Genomic DNA, 17,492 nt, shown 5'->3' on the forward strand with positions numbered 1-17,492 from the left:
GAATGATTCGAATAAAAATATTCGATGTGTCAACCCCCTTGGTCTGTTCTAACCTAAACCAACCAGAAAAACCAAAATATTGTGCTCCAACATGGTCAAAACTGCTGTCCCAATTCGCCCCATGTGTCCCGATTGACCCCAGTTTACGGTAATGGATTTTTAAATAAATTTTGAAAAATTAACTACACGACCTTCCTTGACAGAATGGTAAAATGTTGTCTTTTTATTGTTATTCATGAATTAAATAAAAAAAAGTCAACTGAAATATTTTTTTGTTTTAGGACCCTATTTTGATTGAAGACTGCAAATATTTAAATTCCCGGGAAGCTCAAATTTATCCAACTCCCCTTTCTTTTTCCTTCCTTCGCGCTGTCATTTGACGTAAACAACCCTTCAAGCGCAAAACCAAACAGAATCGGGTGTAAAACAAATCGGAGCAAAACAAAAACTGAAACTATTTGCAAATCAAATTAAATTGTTTCAATAGTAATGTGCGAACGCTTCAGCTCTCTATGGCCGGTTTAGTGCAAAGTTGTGCTTTTTAAAACATTTGTGGCGATGTCTCTGGCGGCGGAAGCGAAATTCAACCCGGAGTGGACGGTCACTTGCCGGGTGTGTCTGCAGGAGGGCACCGAGGCGCGATCCTCGCTGTTCGATCTGTGTCCGGAATCGAACCTTAGCTACTGCGCCAAGGTGATGCAGTGCACCAGCGTCCAGATCCGGCGGCACGATTCGCTGCCGGAGCAGATTTGCGCGGGGTGTATTGGGGATTTAACGGTGGCGTACCGGTTCCGGGTGAACTGCGAGAGCTCGGACGCGATTTTGCAGTCTTACAGGGAGGCTAGCCGGTTGGAGGATGAGGAGGAGGATGTGGGCGAGGAGCAGGAGGATTCCCGGTCTTCGTCGGAGATTCAGATTCCGATCGGGTCGGACGTGGTGTACAGCTACAAGCCACCGACCGGGTTGAACGTGAAGCTGGTGCCGAGGATGTTGCTGGAGAATAACGGGGAGATTGTGATGTGTGGAGCACAGGAGGAGCAGGAGCAGGATGGCGTTCCGGAAACACCAGAACCGTTGCAGGATGACGATGCGGCAGAGTCGTTGATTACGTTCGATGACGATGAGCTGGCGCCTTCGACGTCCCGAGCTGACGAGGAGGAAGACGAAGGGACTCAAGAGCGACCAGCGCTTATTAGCACGGGATTGATGGCGGAAGAGGAGGAGGAAGATATCCGGCTTGCCGATGAGGAAGACAAGGTGGACGACAGCAGTGCCAATATCTTCTTCAACGCGGAACTGGTGTACGTGAACAAGGACGACCTGCTGGACCAGCTGGCGCACATCAAGAACGAGAGTGATCCGGAAGACTGGGAGATTATCGTGAGTATTGTTTGACTATTCCAAATAGTTTCCATGTCTAATTTCTCGATTGCTCTTCCAGTACGACGAGGATGAAGACAGCGGTGAGGACCACTCAAACACGACCAGCTACTTCCAGAAGCTACCACAGTCGAGTATCACGGAGCGGGAGGACCAGCAACCGGTTCACCAACAGATAGTACTGGTTCCCCCTGCCGAAACCAACCCGGATCCACCCCCAGATCCACCGGCCATGACTCCGATGAAGACGCTCCAAACCATCCGGAAGGCGAACGTCCCGAACGAGGAAAAACCAACCATCGAAGCCGTCACGACCCAACCCGGTCCAGACGGATCCCTCGAGACGGTGATCCGGGTGAAGCGCAACCTCAAGCCCCAACAGCAGCAGCACGTGTGCAAGTTGTGCAACAGTTCGTACAAGTACAAGCACGCGCTGGAGACGCACATGCGCCGGCACCGGGGGGACAAACCGTACAAATGTTCCGACTGCGAGAAGGCGTTCGTGGTGCCGTTTGAGCTGCGCCGGCACATGCGAACCCACACCGGAGCCAAGCCGTACAAGTGCAAGTTTTGCGAGCGAAAGTTTTCCGATTTTGGGAGTAAAATTAAGCACGAGAGGACGCACACTGGGGAGAGGTAAAAAGAAAATTGTTTAAATATTTGGAAATTTATTTTGATAACTTTGTTTCCAGGCCCTACGTTTGCGAGGTTTGTGACAAGAGTTTTACGTACTCGCACGTGTTGAACAGTCACATGCTGACGCACACCGGTGTGAAGAAGTATCCGTAAGTAGAACCCTGCCTTGAACCTGAAAATTACATTTCTTCAAATAATGTTGTATTCGATAAAATAAAATTGAATGTCCATAAATGCCTCATAAGACCCGATCCTAAAATGCCGATACAAAATAATCTTTTCATTTTCTGGCAAAAAAAAACAATGAATAATTTCAAAATTTCGAGATTCGAAAATTCTAAAATACTTATATTCAAAAATTAAACAATTTGAATGTTTATAAACTCAAAAGTTCCAAAATTTAGAAAATCAAAAACACAAGTACCGTAAAACGGGGTGACTTTGATAGCCGGGGTGACTTTGATAGGTTTGCGATTTTTCCGCAAAATGAAGAGTACAATTTAAATACGTACGGAATGGTTTAGAATCATACTGACTGACCGTGGTAGAGAAGTGTTCAAAGTACCTCAAAAAGAACTTTTCATAAAATTTTGGAAAGTTTAGAAAGTTAGTTAACTATAGTTAAGAAAATGTTGGTGAAAGTCATTATTTTAAACTTCTCGAAGTGTCATGATTTTCTCAATGAACATAATTTTGAATCGGAAAACGGAATGCATTTTCGGATTCTTTGGACAATTTTCCATTAGGAGAAGGTTATATAAGTTTGTAAATAATAAATAATATGTGTTTTTGAAACACAACTAAAAAAAATCTCCAAATTTATAGGCAATTTCAGTTGAACAAATGTCATGTAAAATGTAAAAACCTGTGATTCGTGCTTCGAATTCAGTATGAAATGCAATTTAAATCGATAGTTTTTAAACAAAACTAGTTATAACAAATTTCTGGCAAAATTCCGACTTTTTACCTAAATGTTACCTAAAATTTATATGTATTTTGTTGAAAAGCTTATAAACTTAGTTAACTAAATATAAACATGGTTTTTTTTTTTCTTAAAACTATATCAGCTACTTTAGTGATGGTACATTTAACGTACAAATAAAGTTTGAACATCTTAAATATGATTTTCCCTCCGCACGGCTGGGACCTTGCCCCCATGGAAAGCATGGGACGGTCGGAGGGCTTGTAATGCACTTTACCAATACGGAAAGAGCAGGGGAGCATTTGTTCCCCATACTAGCGCCAGTCAAAGATGTTACACATTGATCTTTGCCGAGTGGTGTCTGGAAATATTAATAGTTCTTTATTAGTTATTTGAAGAATATTTGCAGTGCCACAGTTTTGAAGAATAAATCCAGACGGAACCGAATGATCGAATGCTGCCTGACGTCGGAAAATTCGGAGCAACTGGAGCGTACCTAGCGGCCGGGTTGCGTAGTGTAATGGAATTCCGATTTCGATATGATGAAACCCACCGCGGAGCTGGTCAAAGGACGACCAGGACAAACTCGTGGCCAATTGCGACTTATACTGGCGAAGGTGATCGAGGACATCTGACGGCGGTTGCGGAGTCGTCCTCTTTAAAGCTAAGTACTCATGCATGATAATCGTATTACAGGCCTGCCGTTTCTGGCCATGTTGAATACGATTAACTGCAACACTAACCACTTTAATTTTCAGCAAAATTGACAAGACTTTTGACGAACGTGACAGGACAGGGGACTGCAAGACTGTAAAACATTTTATATAAGTCCTTTTTATGTGGGAAAATTTTGCCCGAGGTGTGTTTCTTTGCTTCTTTTAAATAATGACCTTTGCTAATTGAGTTTAAATCTCAACATATGAATTCATTTTAATAATTTTGCTTTTGTTGGAACAGTTAAGGGTCACGTAGTAAAAGTCCGTTGGTGCGTGGATAGTGTACCCCGTTTGCTCGAGTTCCTTGGGGCCAGTTCTGTAGGTTTTAACAGTCTCGACAGTTCAAACCTACAGCACTGATTTTGGGAAGCTTGTGCAAATGGGGTTTTTAATGAACATTGGGGGCGGCGATTGAGCACGAAGTTTCTATTTAGCTTATTTACATCATTACACGATTACATACTCTCACAAACACAATCTCATTTTAACCTACCCAATCATGTCCTCAATCCCCGCTCCCATGGAGTGCGAGCGATCCGCATGTGATTGACACGACCATTACCATTCCTTTACACAACCGGACTTGGACTGACTTGATCCTGGCTATCCCACCTCGATCCGCAAAAAAAAAAAAAAAAAAAAAAACATCTTAAATATGATTTTAATAAGAAAAACTATGACTATCAAAGTCACCCCGGAATTTAAACTAAGAATTTTTAACGTAACTATTTTTCTAAACACTATTGAAACAACTTTTTTTTCCAAAATAGTGCATGGACTTGGTGTGGCGTACCCCAGTAGGGGAGAGTGGGGAGACTTGATCCCCGGGGAGACTTGATCCCAAGCCTGTATCTCGTCAGCATGTGGGTAAAACAATTAGCTTTGTTCTAGAAAGTTGTGCGAAATTGACTAAAACTCATTGTAGAAAACAAAGAAAAAAAATAAAAAATGTTTAGATTGAGTTACACACATTTTTCGAAGAAGTGCTGCAAAAAACTTCCAAGAGATCTTTTTTCTTTGTTTTGATAAGTATAGAAAACACTCAAAAATTATTCAAAAAAATATTTTTTATACATGAATTGTTCGATAAACATATCAACTCCAAAACCCTTACGCATTTGACGTTAAATTTATAGTCATACTATTTTTACAATCAATTGTTTAAAAAAGTGCGTTTAGGGAGACTTGATCCCTGCATTTTTACAGTCACTGGAATCAGCCTCAAGATTAAATAATTTGGCTGGGTTTTCGTACATAGTTTCCTTCAGTATAGTTGTACATAACTAACTGTAGTTTGAACCATTTTTCAAAAGTTTTGTAAACAAAAATGACCAGCTTTTGTAAACATGCTCAATTTTGGTCTAAAAAAGAAAATTTTAAGTTTTTAAATATTTTACATGCTAAACTTGTTATATTTTGAACACAAACGTACAGGTTTAATGTGAAATTGCTGTATTTTATAGAAAATAAAAAGTTTGGATTTATAAGAAACATTTTGCTTAAGATTTCTTCAAAATGTTGAAAGGGGGATCAAATTACCCCCAACATTTTGAAAATGCCGGTTTAAAATATTTTTTTAAAACGCTTGGCATTATTCGAAGAGTTTATCTGATGAAATACCCTTATCAGCCAAACATAGTTGAATGTTTAAGCTTTCAATTCATGCAAAAAGATCATAGTTTTGTGAGAAATTGACAGAGTTATGTGCGATACAAAAAAAGGGGATCAAGTCTCCCCACTCTCCCCTACATGTTTTAGAAATAATAATCTTGAGAAAAACCTTTCCTGTTGGAAAATATTCCAAAAACAAATTGAAATCCTATCAAAGTCACCCCGGTTTACGGTATTCTAAAACTCAAAAATCAGAAATCTCTGATATAAAAAAAACAATGATTTAGAAATTTAGAAATCAAAAAATCGCAATTTAATAACTAAAAATTTTGAGTACCGTAATCTGGGGCGAATCGGGACTACAGTCTGAATAGGGACAGCAGTTTTTAGAGCACTTAAAGCTTTTAAATTTGGAAATGGATGTACACATTTTGTTGGTCTGAGTCTGTTCTAACCGAAACCAACCAGAAAAATCAAAATATTGTGCTCCAACATGGTTAAAACTGCTGTCCCAATTCGCCCCATGTGTCCCGATTGACCCCAGTTTACGGTACACACATTTTAACGAATTTAAAAATAAATCAGTAAAAAAAATCAAACTGCAAACATTAAAATACCTGAAAATAAATAAAATTGTGACAACATAGAAAAATGTCAGGTTCAAAAGTTTAAAAAATACAATTCACCAAATTCAAATAAAAAAAAATTAAATCTAGGAATTTTAAAAATTAAAAGACTGTTCGTACTTGATGATCCGAAGTTCACGCCAAAATTCCACTCCGGATAATCGAATCACATTTTTTTTTATTTTCTCAACATTTGGGTCTCTAACCTAAACTTTGACTTTAAAAATGCTCCAAAGTTATCTCTTTTTTTTGCAATTTTGCGGCAAAAAATGTAAGAATTTATTAATTTTAGAATTTGTGAACCTTTGAATTTGAATTATTTTTTTTAACATTTACATTTTTTTAAACTTTAAATTTTTTTTGTACCCATAAATCTGATGCGCACGCACTGTCTGACCAGGTTTGTCAGGTTTCCAGATAAATCTGGGAATGCCAGATTTTTAAGTGTCAGTCAGAATAAAAATTTATGTGGCTTTCCCATTCATAATTGTTAGTTTTTCATTTGCCAGATTTTTCCAGACTATTTTTTTCCAGCCAAGTACGGTAAGATTGTTTCAATTTTGACATGGCAACCCTGGAAGGGATCTTGCATAAACCACGTGGTCCTCAAATATGATACAGAACTTATTCGGTAACTGGGCAGAGAACGTAGCTCAGTTACCGAATGCTGTTCGTTAACTGGAGCCTAACATTTCAAAAGGGCACATAACTTTTGTAAACAATAGTGTATCCCTTTCACTTTCACTCAAATGACAGTTTACATAAAGGTGTGAAAGTGACACACTCTTGCCTAAAAAAGTTATGTGCCCTAATGAAATGGCAAGCACGAACTGAGCTGAACAAAAAATAACGAGGGGACTACCGATGCATAATATTTTCCACATAAAATATAAAAATAAAAAATACTCAAATTTATTTACAATGCTTTCTTTGCATTTTTCTTTAATTGACTTGAAATTACAAAAAAGTTTGAACAATTTTTTTTTATTTATTGACCACGATTTTGCATCTAATAACCCGTCGGTCATTTCGGTTTGTTTTGGTATGTTGACGTTTGTCTGCTATTTAACTGGGCTACGGCCCAGTTATCGAGCGCCCAGTTAAAAAGCAGCCCAGTTACCGAACAACTACTGTATATCATCCGAATGAAGTAAAATAGAAAGATAACAATAATCTTCATATTTTCTGGCAAAAAAATATATATTTTAAAAATTTAGAAGTTCAAAAAATTAAACAATTCGACCTCAAAAACTCAGAAATTCAGAAACTCAAAAACACAACAATTTTAAAACTTAAAAATGAAAAAAATCAAATAATTAAAAAAAATTACATTTAGATGTGTAGAGATAAAAAAAATCTGTTTTTTTATTTTAGAAAACAAACATTTTAATGAATTTAAAAATTAAAATCATCAGAAATTTAAAAATCGAAGAATAAAAACGAAATCAAAACTGTAAAAATAAAAACAAAACCAATAAAACTTGTAGAAAAATTTAAATTTTAGGATTCTACAATAAAAAAACAATTCAAAATCTGAAGAATTTGAAATATTTCGATCAAATATTGTAAATCAATATATTAAAAAAAAAAAACAAAAATACGGTTTGTACTCGATATCCGAAGCCCAAGCCAAAATTTCACTCCGGATAATCGAATCATTTGTTTTTTTTTGTTTTTCTCAAAATTTGGGTCTTTAAACTTAAATTTTACTCAAAAAAGCTCCAAAGTTATCTGATTTTTGGCAATCTAAGATGGCGGCAAATATTTTGAGAATTTTATAATTTTTGAATTTCGACGCCAACATTTCAAAAAGCATCATGTACAAACCATGCGTTTTGAGAAAAACGCATTTGAATGTTGAGCATCCATTTTCAATTCCCATTTTAATATAAAAGCAAAATAAGATGTTCTTATGATAACAAACGATGAAAAACGTTGCTTTTATTGATACTTGATCATCCAACTTCAATAAAACATTATTTCCGTAATTTTATTTGAGAAAAACAAACATAACTTCTTTTGAAATCACCAACGTCTATATCACCCTGCTGTCATTGAGGGAGACGCTTTGTTATGATTCGTTTTTCTTCGCCGAATGTACATGGCGTTTTGTTCATGTTGCTTTTTTTTCGTCACGAGGTTCATGTAGTCTTTTGTTTGACAGGTTGACAGGTTGATTAAACAGACTTTACTGAAGTAACTTTTGCTCATTTTTGGTGGAAAGGTAGCTTATTAGGAGTACTTTCAGAATATGCAATAACTCAGAAAGTGTCAAAATGTACATGATGCCTTTTAAAATGTTACCGTCGATTTCTTTGAATCTGAATTCGATTTTTTAAACTTTTAAATTTTTAAGTTTTTTTTTATTTCAAACTTTTTATTTTTTCCCAAAATACTCATGCGCACGCGCTGTCAACTTTTCTTGGGGGTCACGAAAAGAATGTGCAACTTTTCCTGACCGCGTTCCTGCCGAGATCCGTACCTACGGATTGTGCATAAACCACGTGGCCCTCAAAAATTATATTGCATCTGAAAATGTACAAAACGAGTGTTTTAGATTGCATCACTTTAAAGAATCAAATGTTAATTTTCAAAAAGTATATTTCACTGATTTTATTTATTTTTTATTCAAATATTGGTAGTAAATCAAGCAAAACAATTTAACATGGCCAATGTGAATTTGTAAAAAGCAGGAAATCTCATACTATCCCCTCCCCTCCTAAAGTGTCCACGTGGTTTATGGAAGGCCCCTTATTCGTTGCTCAGATTCTTTTTTGAGTTATAAATTTCTTTCAAAAATTTCAACAACATAATTTTAAATATTTTTTAGGACCTCCCTAGCCAAATTTTATCCAGATTTTTAAGCGAAGATGGCGTTACGAATGTTGCACGCTCGAAATGTCAAAATCGCGCAGTGGTACCAACATGAGAAAAAAAACGTGTGGCTGTCATGTCATGGCACTTTTTCTTGTAATGTTGATACCACTGCGTGATTTTGACATTTCGGGCGTGCACCATTCGTAACGCTTAAAAACCTGGATACATTTTTATTAATAATATTTTCAATGTTTTTAATCGGTTAAAGATGTTTCAAATTCTATCACATTTTATATCTCATCATTTTTCAAGACAATTTTAATGAATGCAGTATTTTCGAGGAATCCCGAAATATATAACACTAAATCATGCGGCTAGGTTGCACTGGATAAAGCCTTAGTCTACCAATTCAATAGTATGAGTTTTAATCTCACCTGTTTTCCATCCAATTTTTGTTTACATTCAAAGTTCGAAATACAGTACTTGTTCGGTAACTGGGCTGTAGCCCATTTAAAAAGCAGACAAACGTAAAAAAATAAAAACAAACCGAAATGATCGAGGGGCCAGTGGATGCAAAAAGCATGTTCAACCCAAAGTTTAACAAATTAAAAATAATTCTTGAAATTTTAATGAAGTTTAGCGTCAAAAATAAAGGAACGTTTAAAGGTGAGCTCTGCAAACACATTAAAACGATCTGTTTTTTTATTCTGCAAAGAAAATATTTTGCATCGGTGGTCCCATCGTTATTTTTCTTTCAGCCCAATTACCGAACAAGTACTGTCATCGAAAATGTTAAGGAGACTGGTTAAGAATTAAACTCTGGACCTTATCTTAAATTGTATCAAGAGATTATGAAACAAAAACAAAACTATGAATATCTAAAAAAAAAAGTTAAGATTTCCAAAGATTTATTTTTTTAAATAAAATTCTTAATAAGGCAAGCTTCGTGCGGTGAAAATTTTCTACGCTAAATTATAAACGCAGGGTAATGCATTTTAAATTGTTTTTAGCTGATTGCACTTGAATTTCCACTTAAATTTCGAAGTTTTTTGAAAAAATGTTTTCTGCCGAGCCGAGCCGAGTTGACAATTTATTTAAATCTTATTATCGTTTTTTTTCAATTTCACGGAAAATCGACAAGTTTGCAAACAAATTCCCCCTTCCCTATCTTAACGTATTATAAAATAAATTGGATTGAGTTCGGTAAGCCCAAATCTTGGTCATACGATACTCCGGAAAAAAAATATGAATAATTAGGGTTATTAGAACGTTGGATTACAGAATTTATCAAATATCCAAACGTCACCAGAGCACTTAAAATTAAAAAAAAATAATGAAAAATTTAAAGTTTTCCTCAACTAACTTAGATTGGAAGAGTCACATAAAATGATAAAATTAGCAAAAGTAGGTGTAAATAATCTGGCGTTGTAATTCTGAAAAGTAATGGATGCTTTTAGGTTTTTGCCGAAGATTGCGAAAAGATTAGTCCACTCTGAAGAACGTTACACAACTGCCAAAAATGTTCTTTTTCCATGTTAAGATAAATGGTTGCATACTAAGCAAGCTTATAGTGCTGACGAAAAACCTAAGTAAAAAGTTAGAATGAGGGTTGATGTTACTAATTTTTATAAATCTTCAGAGTGAACTAATCTCTTCGCACTCTTCGGCAAAGTTGTACCCACATACAAACAGCTCATGAAATTTTGAAAAATCGAGCTTATCAAATGTATTTTCCAGATGTCCCGACTGCGGCAAGCGCTTCGCCAAATCGCACCACCTGAAGGCCCACCTGAACACCCACTACCGCGGCGGATCCTCCTCCTCACCAAACACAAGCACCACCAACAACAACAACCACCTGAAGAGCAGCTGCTCCGACCCTACTCCCGCCGCGGACTCCGTCACACCGATGGACGAAGATGACGCCATGATGAGCGCGTCCAGCGACTTCCGGCTGGTGGACGACGACGACGAAGACGAGGAGGAGGGGTCTAGCGATGGTGGCGTCGTGAACCCATTCGGTCAGCTCGTCAACATTGGCGACTACATGATTGCGAAGGCGACGGCGGCGGTCTCCGAAGATGCTGGAGGCGGGACGGATGTTGGGGACGACCCGTTGCTGAACGTGGTGACGGTGCTGGCGGCGAACCAGGTCGCCGGGCTGGTTGAAGGGGACTACGGCAATATCCGGATCATTAGTGGGTGAGTTTTGGGGGGGAGGACGCGCGATATAAAGAGGAGAGATGTTTTTATTTATTTTGAAGAGGTGGACATTTTTTTTTCGGTAGAACAGGAAAAAGAACGCCCTTTGGGTTTATTAAAAAGTATTTTTCGATTTATTGTTTTACGTAGTTCGGGGCGTTCGTCGCGCCGAGAGTAGCTTCGCTAGGTTGTTTTTGGCCATGTCGGAGTTGGGGTTGAGGGCGAGGGCCTGCCGGTACAGTCGTTCGGCTTTGTCGAGTTTGCCCCAGCGGTGGTACAGGACGCCCATGTTCTGGAGGTACTTTTCGACGCGGGGATGTGCGTGGACGAGTTGGGCGTAGATTTGCTCGGCGTCCAGGAAGCGGCCCAGCTTTGCCAGAGCGGTGGCACGGGATGAGAGGATGGTTGGATTGTCCGGGAGGTGGCCGAGGGCTCGATGGGTTAGGACGAGGATCTCCTGCTGGCGGTTGGCGTTGTCGTACACGTTGATCATGTTGTTCCACGCCTTGATGTGCTGCGGATCTTGGCGGACCGTTTCGTTCCACGTGGCCAGGGCCAGGCTGGCGTTGCCCATGTCGTTGTAGAGATTCCCCAGGTTGAACACGCAGTTGGGGTAGTGCTTCTGCCTCTGCAGTGCCCTCTGGTAGCAGACCAGGGCTTCCGCGTGGTTCTTCATAGCCGCGTAGACAATTCCCAGGTTCATCCAGGCCGTATGGAAGTCCTCGTGAATTTCTATGGCCTTCTTCAAGTGCTTCAGCGCCAACTCGTACTTCCCCTCATCCCGGTACAAATTCCCCAAGTTCATGTGGGCCGCCTCGTACTCCGGATACAACTCAATAGCCTGCCGGTAGAACTGGAACGCCGTCGTCCGATCACCCTCATCGGTAGCCAACCTCGCAATATTATAGTGCACCTTGGCGTTCCCCGGTACAACCCGGAGCGCGGACCTAAACAGCAAATGCTCGTTAGCCCAGTACGACGACCGTTGGTGAGTTCGAGCGGCCAGCAGCACACACGTAACGACGATCCCAACCCCGCACACCTTCCGACTCACCCCTCTACAACCGTTCAACAACCTATAGAACCCAACCGCAACCAAAAAGCAAAACCCAAGCGATGGAATGTACAAAATGCGTTCCGCAATCACAAACCCAACCCGCACAAGCCCACTCGCGGGCAAAAACGGAACAACCACCAAAGCCATCCCCTTCAAAACCGTCCCCCTCGCTCGATTCCGCCACGCCAAAACCCCAACAACCCCGTAAAACACCCCCACAACCCAAGCCCGCAAATCCCACAACCCCCCAACCAACCCAATCGACTCCAGCGCCCAGTCGAAGCTCAACCAGTCCGGACACAGCAGAAGCCACGCGTTCAGCGCGTACAGGTAGCTCTGCGAGAGAAACCGCGTGACCCCAGCGCTGACCGCGACCGGGTTGTCCTTGTCGCGGAACTGGGGTCGGCTAAAGTCCTGCAGCCAGAGGCGGGCGTACACGATGGCGCAGGTTGCCGCGAGTAGGGTGGTCACGCGGGCGATGAGCGGGCGGTTTCGGAGGAAGGATGCGAGCGGGTTGTGAAGGTTGACGTGGGTTAGGATGTCCAGGGCGGCGCAGGTTACTAGGATGGTGATGCCGGTTTCCTTGCAGAGGACGGAGAGGATTGTGAGCAGGATGACGGAGGTCAGCACGGCCAGGTGGGTTGGCAAGGTTGGTGAGGTGTCGCGTGCTGGAAAGATGGAAGAGAATATTTTTTTTTTATATTGTAAAATTTGAAAATATAACCAACGACGTAAATTCGCAATTCGCAATTTTCAGTGTAAGAACGGGCCTTGACCGATCTTATGCACTAGGTTCCCGACGAACACGCACTGCCCTTACACCTACATCTCACCCTTGCTCTGAGTCAGTACGAGCAGCACGCTAGAACACGCTTTGAGTGTTCGTGCCAGGCATGCACACCTTCTTTTCCGGTTACGCATTTTAACTCGGCCGGGGGTGGTACATTACGTAGGGTTTGATGTAAGTATAAGCGCCTAACCATTTATAGTGTTCCTATCAATTTTCATTAAAGCAAGAACTGTTTTATTTTTAGTTTGAATTCAAAAACTAATTGTTATTAACTGTGTATTGTTTTCTCCTGAAATCTTCCCTATTGTTGAGTCGTGTTTATATGTAGCTATTTCTTTTGTCGCGGTGTTTTGTTACAATTTTTGGTCCTAAGCATGTTATAAAAGTTTTTCAAAAGTACAATAGTAATATTTGTTTTAATCCTTTAACCATTCCATAAATTGAGTAAGGGCTCAAACCTCACTTGTTTGAAAAAAGGGTGAAGATTGAAAACAATAGAAAACAAAGAATCAATAGTAAGAGAATGATGAGCGTATTTTAAAGAATAAAAATGAGAAGCTAGATGTATTAGATGTAAAATTAGACAATAGTTAATAAATAGAGATACAAAACAAGCTTAGATAATAGTAATGATAATTTATAGGACAGATAAAGAATTAATCAAATATATAAATTCGCAATAAAATCAAAAAACATTAGGCAAATGATAAATAGACTTGATATTACTAGTACATTAAGGAAACGTATATTTTTAAGGAAAAAATCAAAGTTTGTTACAGCAGTATCAATTGGTAAAAAAGAGTGGAAAAGCTTTGAGAGATAAGAGAATCAAAAGTTAGTAAAATCAAAATCAAATGATGGATATTAAATAGAAGAATCAGTGAAGAAGTGAGAATCAGTAGAGCAAAATAAAAATAGGAGATAGGTGGTAGCTGAGAATGAAGAGAAGAGAAACCCCGTTGTGCGATGTTTCAGGTACATCCACAGCAGTTGACTCAACATACTGCGAATCAAAACAATACCGTCTACAATCACAAATTACTTCCCTTTCCCACATTGTCGCGCCCCTTTCTTTTAGCCGTCTCGACTCTGACCCGCGGTGGTCAAAGGTTTACGATCCGTTTCCACAGGTCACCAGCTAGGTCATCATGAAAACCAAGCCAACGTGGAGGTAAGAAAATAGGACACTCGCAAGGAACCAGAGCTATACTGTTCTGATCAAGATAATTCGGATGATCTAACAGAACTACGGATGTAGTTAGTTACGCTCCTTCCAGGATGTTCCTTACGTGGACGTCAACCGAAGAGCACGCAACAAGGTCAGTGCCATTGCATGCTCTTAGGTATCAATCCTTGGCCTGCAAATATAACCAACGACGTAAATATACATTTATTACAACAAATATGAAAAATAAACTTCAAAAATTAAACAATTTAAAACAAGTTTTTTTTTAAATTCAACTGATATTTTTTCAAATTTAAAGAATTAAAAGATTTAAGGAATTAAATTTGGAGTTTTTGTTTTTATAACTTTATTTTTTTTCTCTTATTGAAATCCAGAATTTTAAAATAATAATAGAATTCTAGATTAAATTTTCAAAACAACCTATCCCTCATGGGTTTCCTATGCAGATAGGACCTTTTGAAAATTTAATCGAGAATTATAGAATTTCATAATTTCAGAATCTTAGAATTTTAAAAACATAGAAATTTTAAAAATGTTAGAAATTTTCAAAATTTAAATTTTTGGAAGATTTTAGAATTTTTTTTAAATTTAAGATTTTTTTTTTTTGGAAAATTTTAGAATTTTAAAAAAGTTATAGAGTTTAAATAATTTTCTAAATTTTTGATTTTTTCAGAAATTTTTAAAAATTTCAAAATATTTAAATTTATAGAAATTTTTTAAATGTATAATTTTTATAAATTTTATAAATTTTACAAATTTTACAAATTTTACAAATTTTACAAATTTTACAAATTTTACAAATTTTACAAATTTTACAAATTTTACAAATTTTACAAATTTCACAAATTTTACAAATTTTACAAATTTTACAAATTTTACAAATTTTACAAATTTTACAAATTTTACAAATTTTACAAATTTTACAAATTTTACAAATTTTACAAATTTTACAAATTTTACAAATTTTGGGTTACAATTTGCAATGCTAGGTTGAAATTTTAGAAATTTTTAACTCAAAATTTAGAAATTTTTAACTCAATATTTAAAATTTTTTAAAGTTTAAAAATTTTAAAAATTTGAGAAATAAACTAAAGAATTAAAAAACTTAAGAATTTGCAAAATAAACCAAAGAATTAAAAAACTTAAGAAATTTAAGAGATTTAAGAAATTTAAAAAATTTAAGAAATTTAAAAAATTTAAGAAATTTAAGAAATTTAAGAAATTTAAGAAATTTAAGAAATTTAAGAAATTTAAGAAATTTAAGAAATTGAGGAATTTAAGAAATTTAAGAAATTTAAGAAATTTAAGAAATTTAAGAAATTTAAGAAATTTAAGAAATTTAAGAAATTTAAGAAATTTAAGAAATTTAAGAAATTTAAGAAATTTAAGAAATTTAAGAAATTTAAGAAATTTAAGAAATTTAAGAAATTTATGAAATTTATGAAATTTATGAAATTTAAGAAATTTAAGAAATTTAAGAAATTTAAGAAATTTAAGAAATTTAAGAAAGATAAGAAATTTAAGAAATTTAAGAAATTTAAGAAATTTAAGAAATTTAAGAAATTTAAGAAATTTAAGAAATTTAAGAAATTTAAAAAATTTAAGAAATTTAAGAAATTTAAGAAATTTAAGAAATTTAAGAAATTTAAGAAATTTAAGAAATTTAAGAAATTTAAGAAATTTAAGAAATTTAAGAAATTTAAGAAATTTAAAAAAATTTAAGAAATTTAAGAAATTTAAGAAATTTAAAAAATTTAAGAAATTTAGGAAATTTAAAAAAATTAAGAAATTTGAGAAATTTAAGAAATTTTAAAAATTTAAGAAATTAAAGAAAATTTAAAAAATTTAAGAAATTTAAAAAATTTAAAAAATTTAAGAAATTTAGGAAATTTAAGAAATTTAAGAAATTTTAAAAATTTAAGAAATTTAAGAAATTTAAGAAATTTAAGAAATTTAAGAAATTTAAGAAATTTAAGAAATTTAAGAAATTTAAGAAATTTAAGAAATTTAAGAAATTTAAGAAATTTAAGAAATTTAAGAAATTTAAGAAATTTAAGAAATTTAAGAAATTTAAGAAATTTAGAATTTTATTATTTTCAAATTTTTGAATTATATAATTTCAGAATTAAAAAATCAAAGAATTTTAGGATTTTTTTTCATAAAAAATAGAATTTCACAATCTTAGAATTTTGGTACTTCAGATGTTTGGAAATTTTAAAATATTATTTAAATTCTGAAATTTAGATATTTTAAAATTTTCCTTTAGAATTTTAGAAAATAATAATTATTCAGTCATGCTAATGCAAAAGAAAATTTGAATGAATGTTTTTTCTTGAGGTTTCACGTCTTTTCGGAATCTTTCATAATTTGTAACATTATTTTCTAAGTACTGGAAACTTTAAGATAAGTTTTCAAGAAATAAATCAAATACTTTTTTAAATTTGAAAATATGGAAACTTAGTCAACGGGTTTCACATCTATTGAGTTATTCTAACTTTATTTTTACCCAGTGATAATTTTAATAAAGTCAACTTGAAACGTTTTTATTGGTCTAAAACAAGAGCAAATTCGTAATTATTCGTAATGTGAACAAGGGCGTCTATGCGAAGTGCCCCTAATGCCGCTTCAAATTTCCTTTGCTTGGGGAGAGGCGATGCCATCTATTTTATTCTACCAGTACCAAGTTGCATGCGGGTATGACAATCATACACACATTGCAAACAAAAAATCAACAGTAATTTGCTAGTCAAAATCAAACCATCCACATTAACGACCCCCGGGTCTTTTGTGGTCTCTATTGCAAGTTTCTGCTCGAACCTAGAAGTCCGAAGGCTTGAATGGGGAGAGCACCAAAACCTCTTTCTACTCCAAGGAACCTTCCACCCCAGTGTTTGAACTGGCGACCTTTGGATTGCGAGTCCAACCGCCGCCAGCGATTCCACCGGAGTAGGCTTGGTTTGGTGTGTTGTTTGTACTTATGGCATGGAGACGACTCCTACACCTGGAATGACTTAACGGCCTAACAACCAAGGCCAGGACCGACATTTTACTTCCTCATCCGATGGAAGGTTGGAGCAGATGGGAATCGAATCATCCACTTACAAAGCGGACAGCGCAATTTGCTAGTGCAAACGACAATTCCCAGGAATACAATTCGAACGTCAAGTGCGTTAACTGCGGAAGTTACAAAACTGCTAAGTCTTGTGGTGCGGTGAAAGTGCAGGTCCTTGATAGTCATGAAGACCTTTTTGAAGACCATCGTACTATATCATTTTTTCTATTCTTTCAGATCGGTCCGCGAAATGTCCCGCTCGGTTCAATCTGTCTCGGCCTATAAGGCGCGCCGGATGACCGCCTGCAGGTGAGTACTGCATTGTTTGCTGATTATAGTTTTCTATGAATTGTATTTATTCTATATGATAAGGAAGTGTTCTTATTTAAGTTATTTGGACAGTATTTTAGAGAAAACCCCAATTGTACATTGAATTTTAAGATTTGAATTATAACCATTTCTCTAGAAAGTCTAAGCCTCAAGTTTTAGAATATCCG

General features: G+C 36.4%; 2 protein-coding genes across 2 annotated transcripts in view; one reads left to right on the plus strand and one right to left on the minus strand.

The window, feature by feature from the left end:
- Nucleotides 1-17,492, minus strand: part of LOC120418577 (myotubularin-related protein 13) — a 65,382-nt gene that overhangs the window by 47,186 nt on the left and 704 nt on the right. The gene's annotated exons all lie outside the window — the stretch shown is intronic.
- On the plus strand, nt 403-17,378 carry LOC120419030 (zinc finger protein 316-like). The gene is made up of 5 exons (XM_039581593.2): nt 403-1,380; nt 1,442-2,016; nt 2,073-2,165; nt 10,446-10,910; nt 17,233-17,378. Exons 1-5 carry the CDS (start codon nt 559-561, stop codon nt 17,306-17,308), a joined length of 2,031 nt encoding a protein of 676 aa, XP_039437527.1. The 5' UTR covers nt 403-558; the 3' UTR covers nt 17,309-17,378.

The sequence above is a fragment of the Culex pipiens genome, chromosome 3 (assembly GCF_016801865.2).
Source record: "Culex pipiens pallens isolate TS chromosome 3, TS_CPP_V2, whole genome shotgun sequence".
Classification (NCBI taxonomy): Eukaryota; Metazoa; Arthropoda; class Insecta; order Diptera; family Culicidae; genus Culex; species Culex pipiens.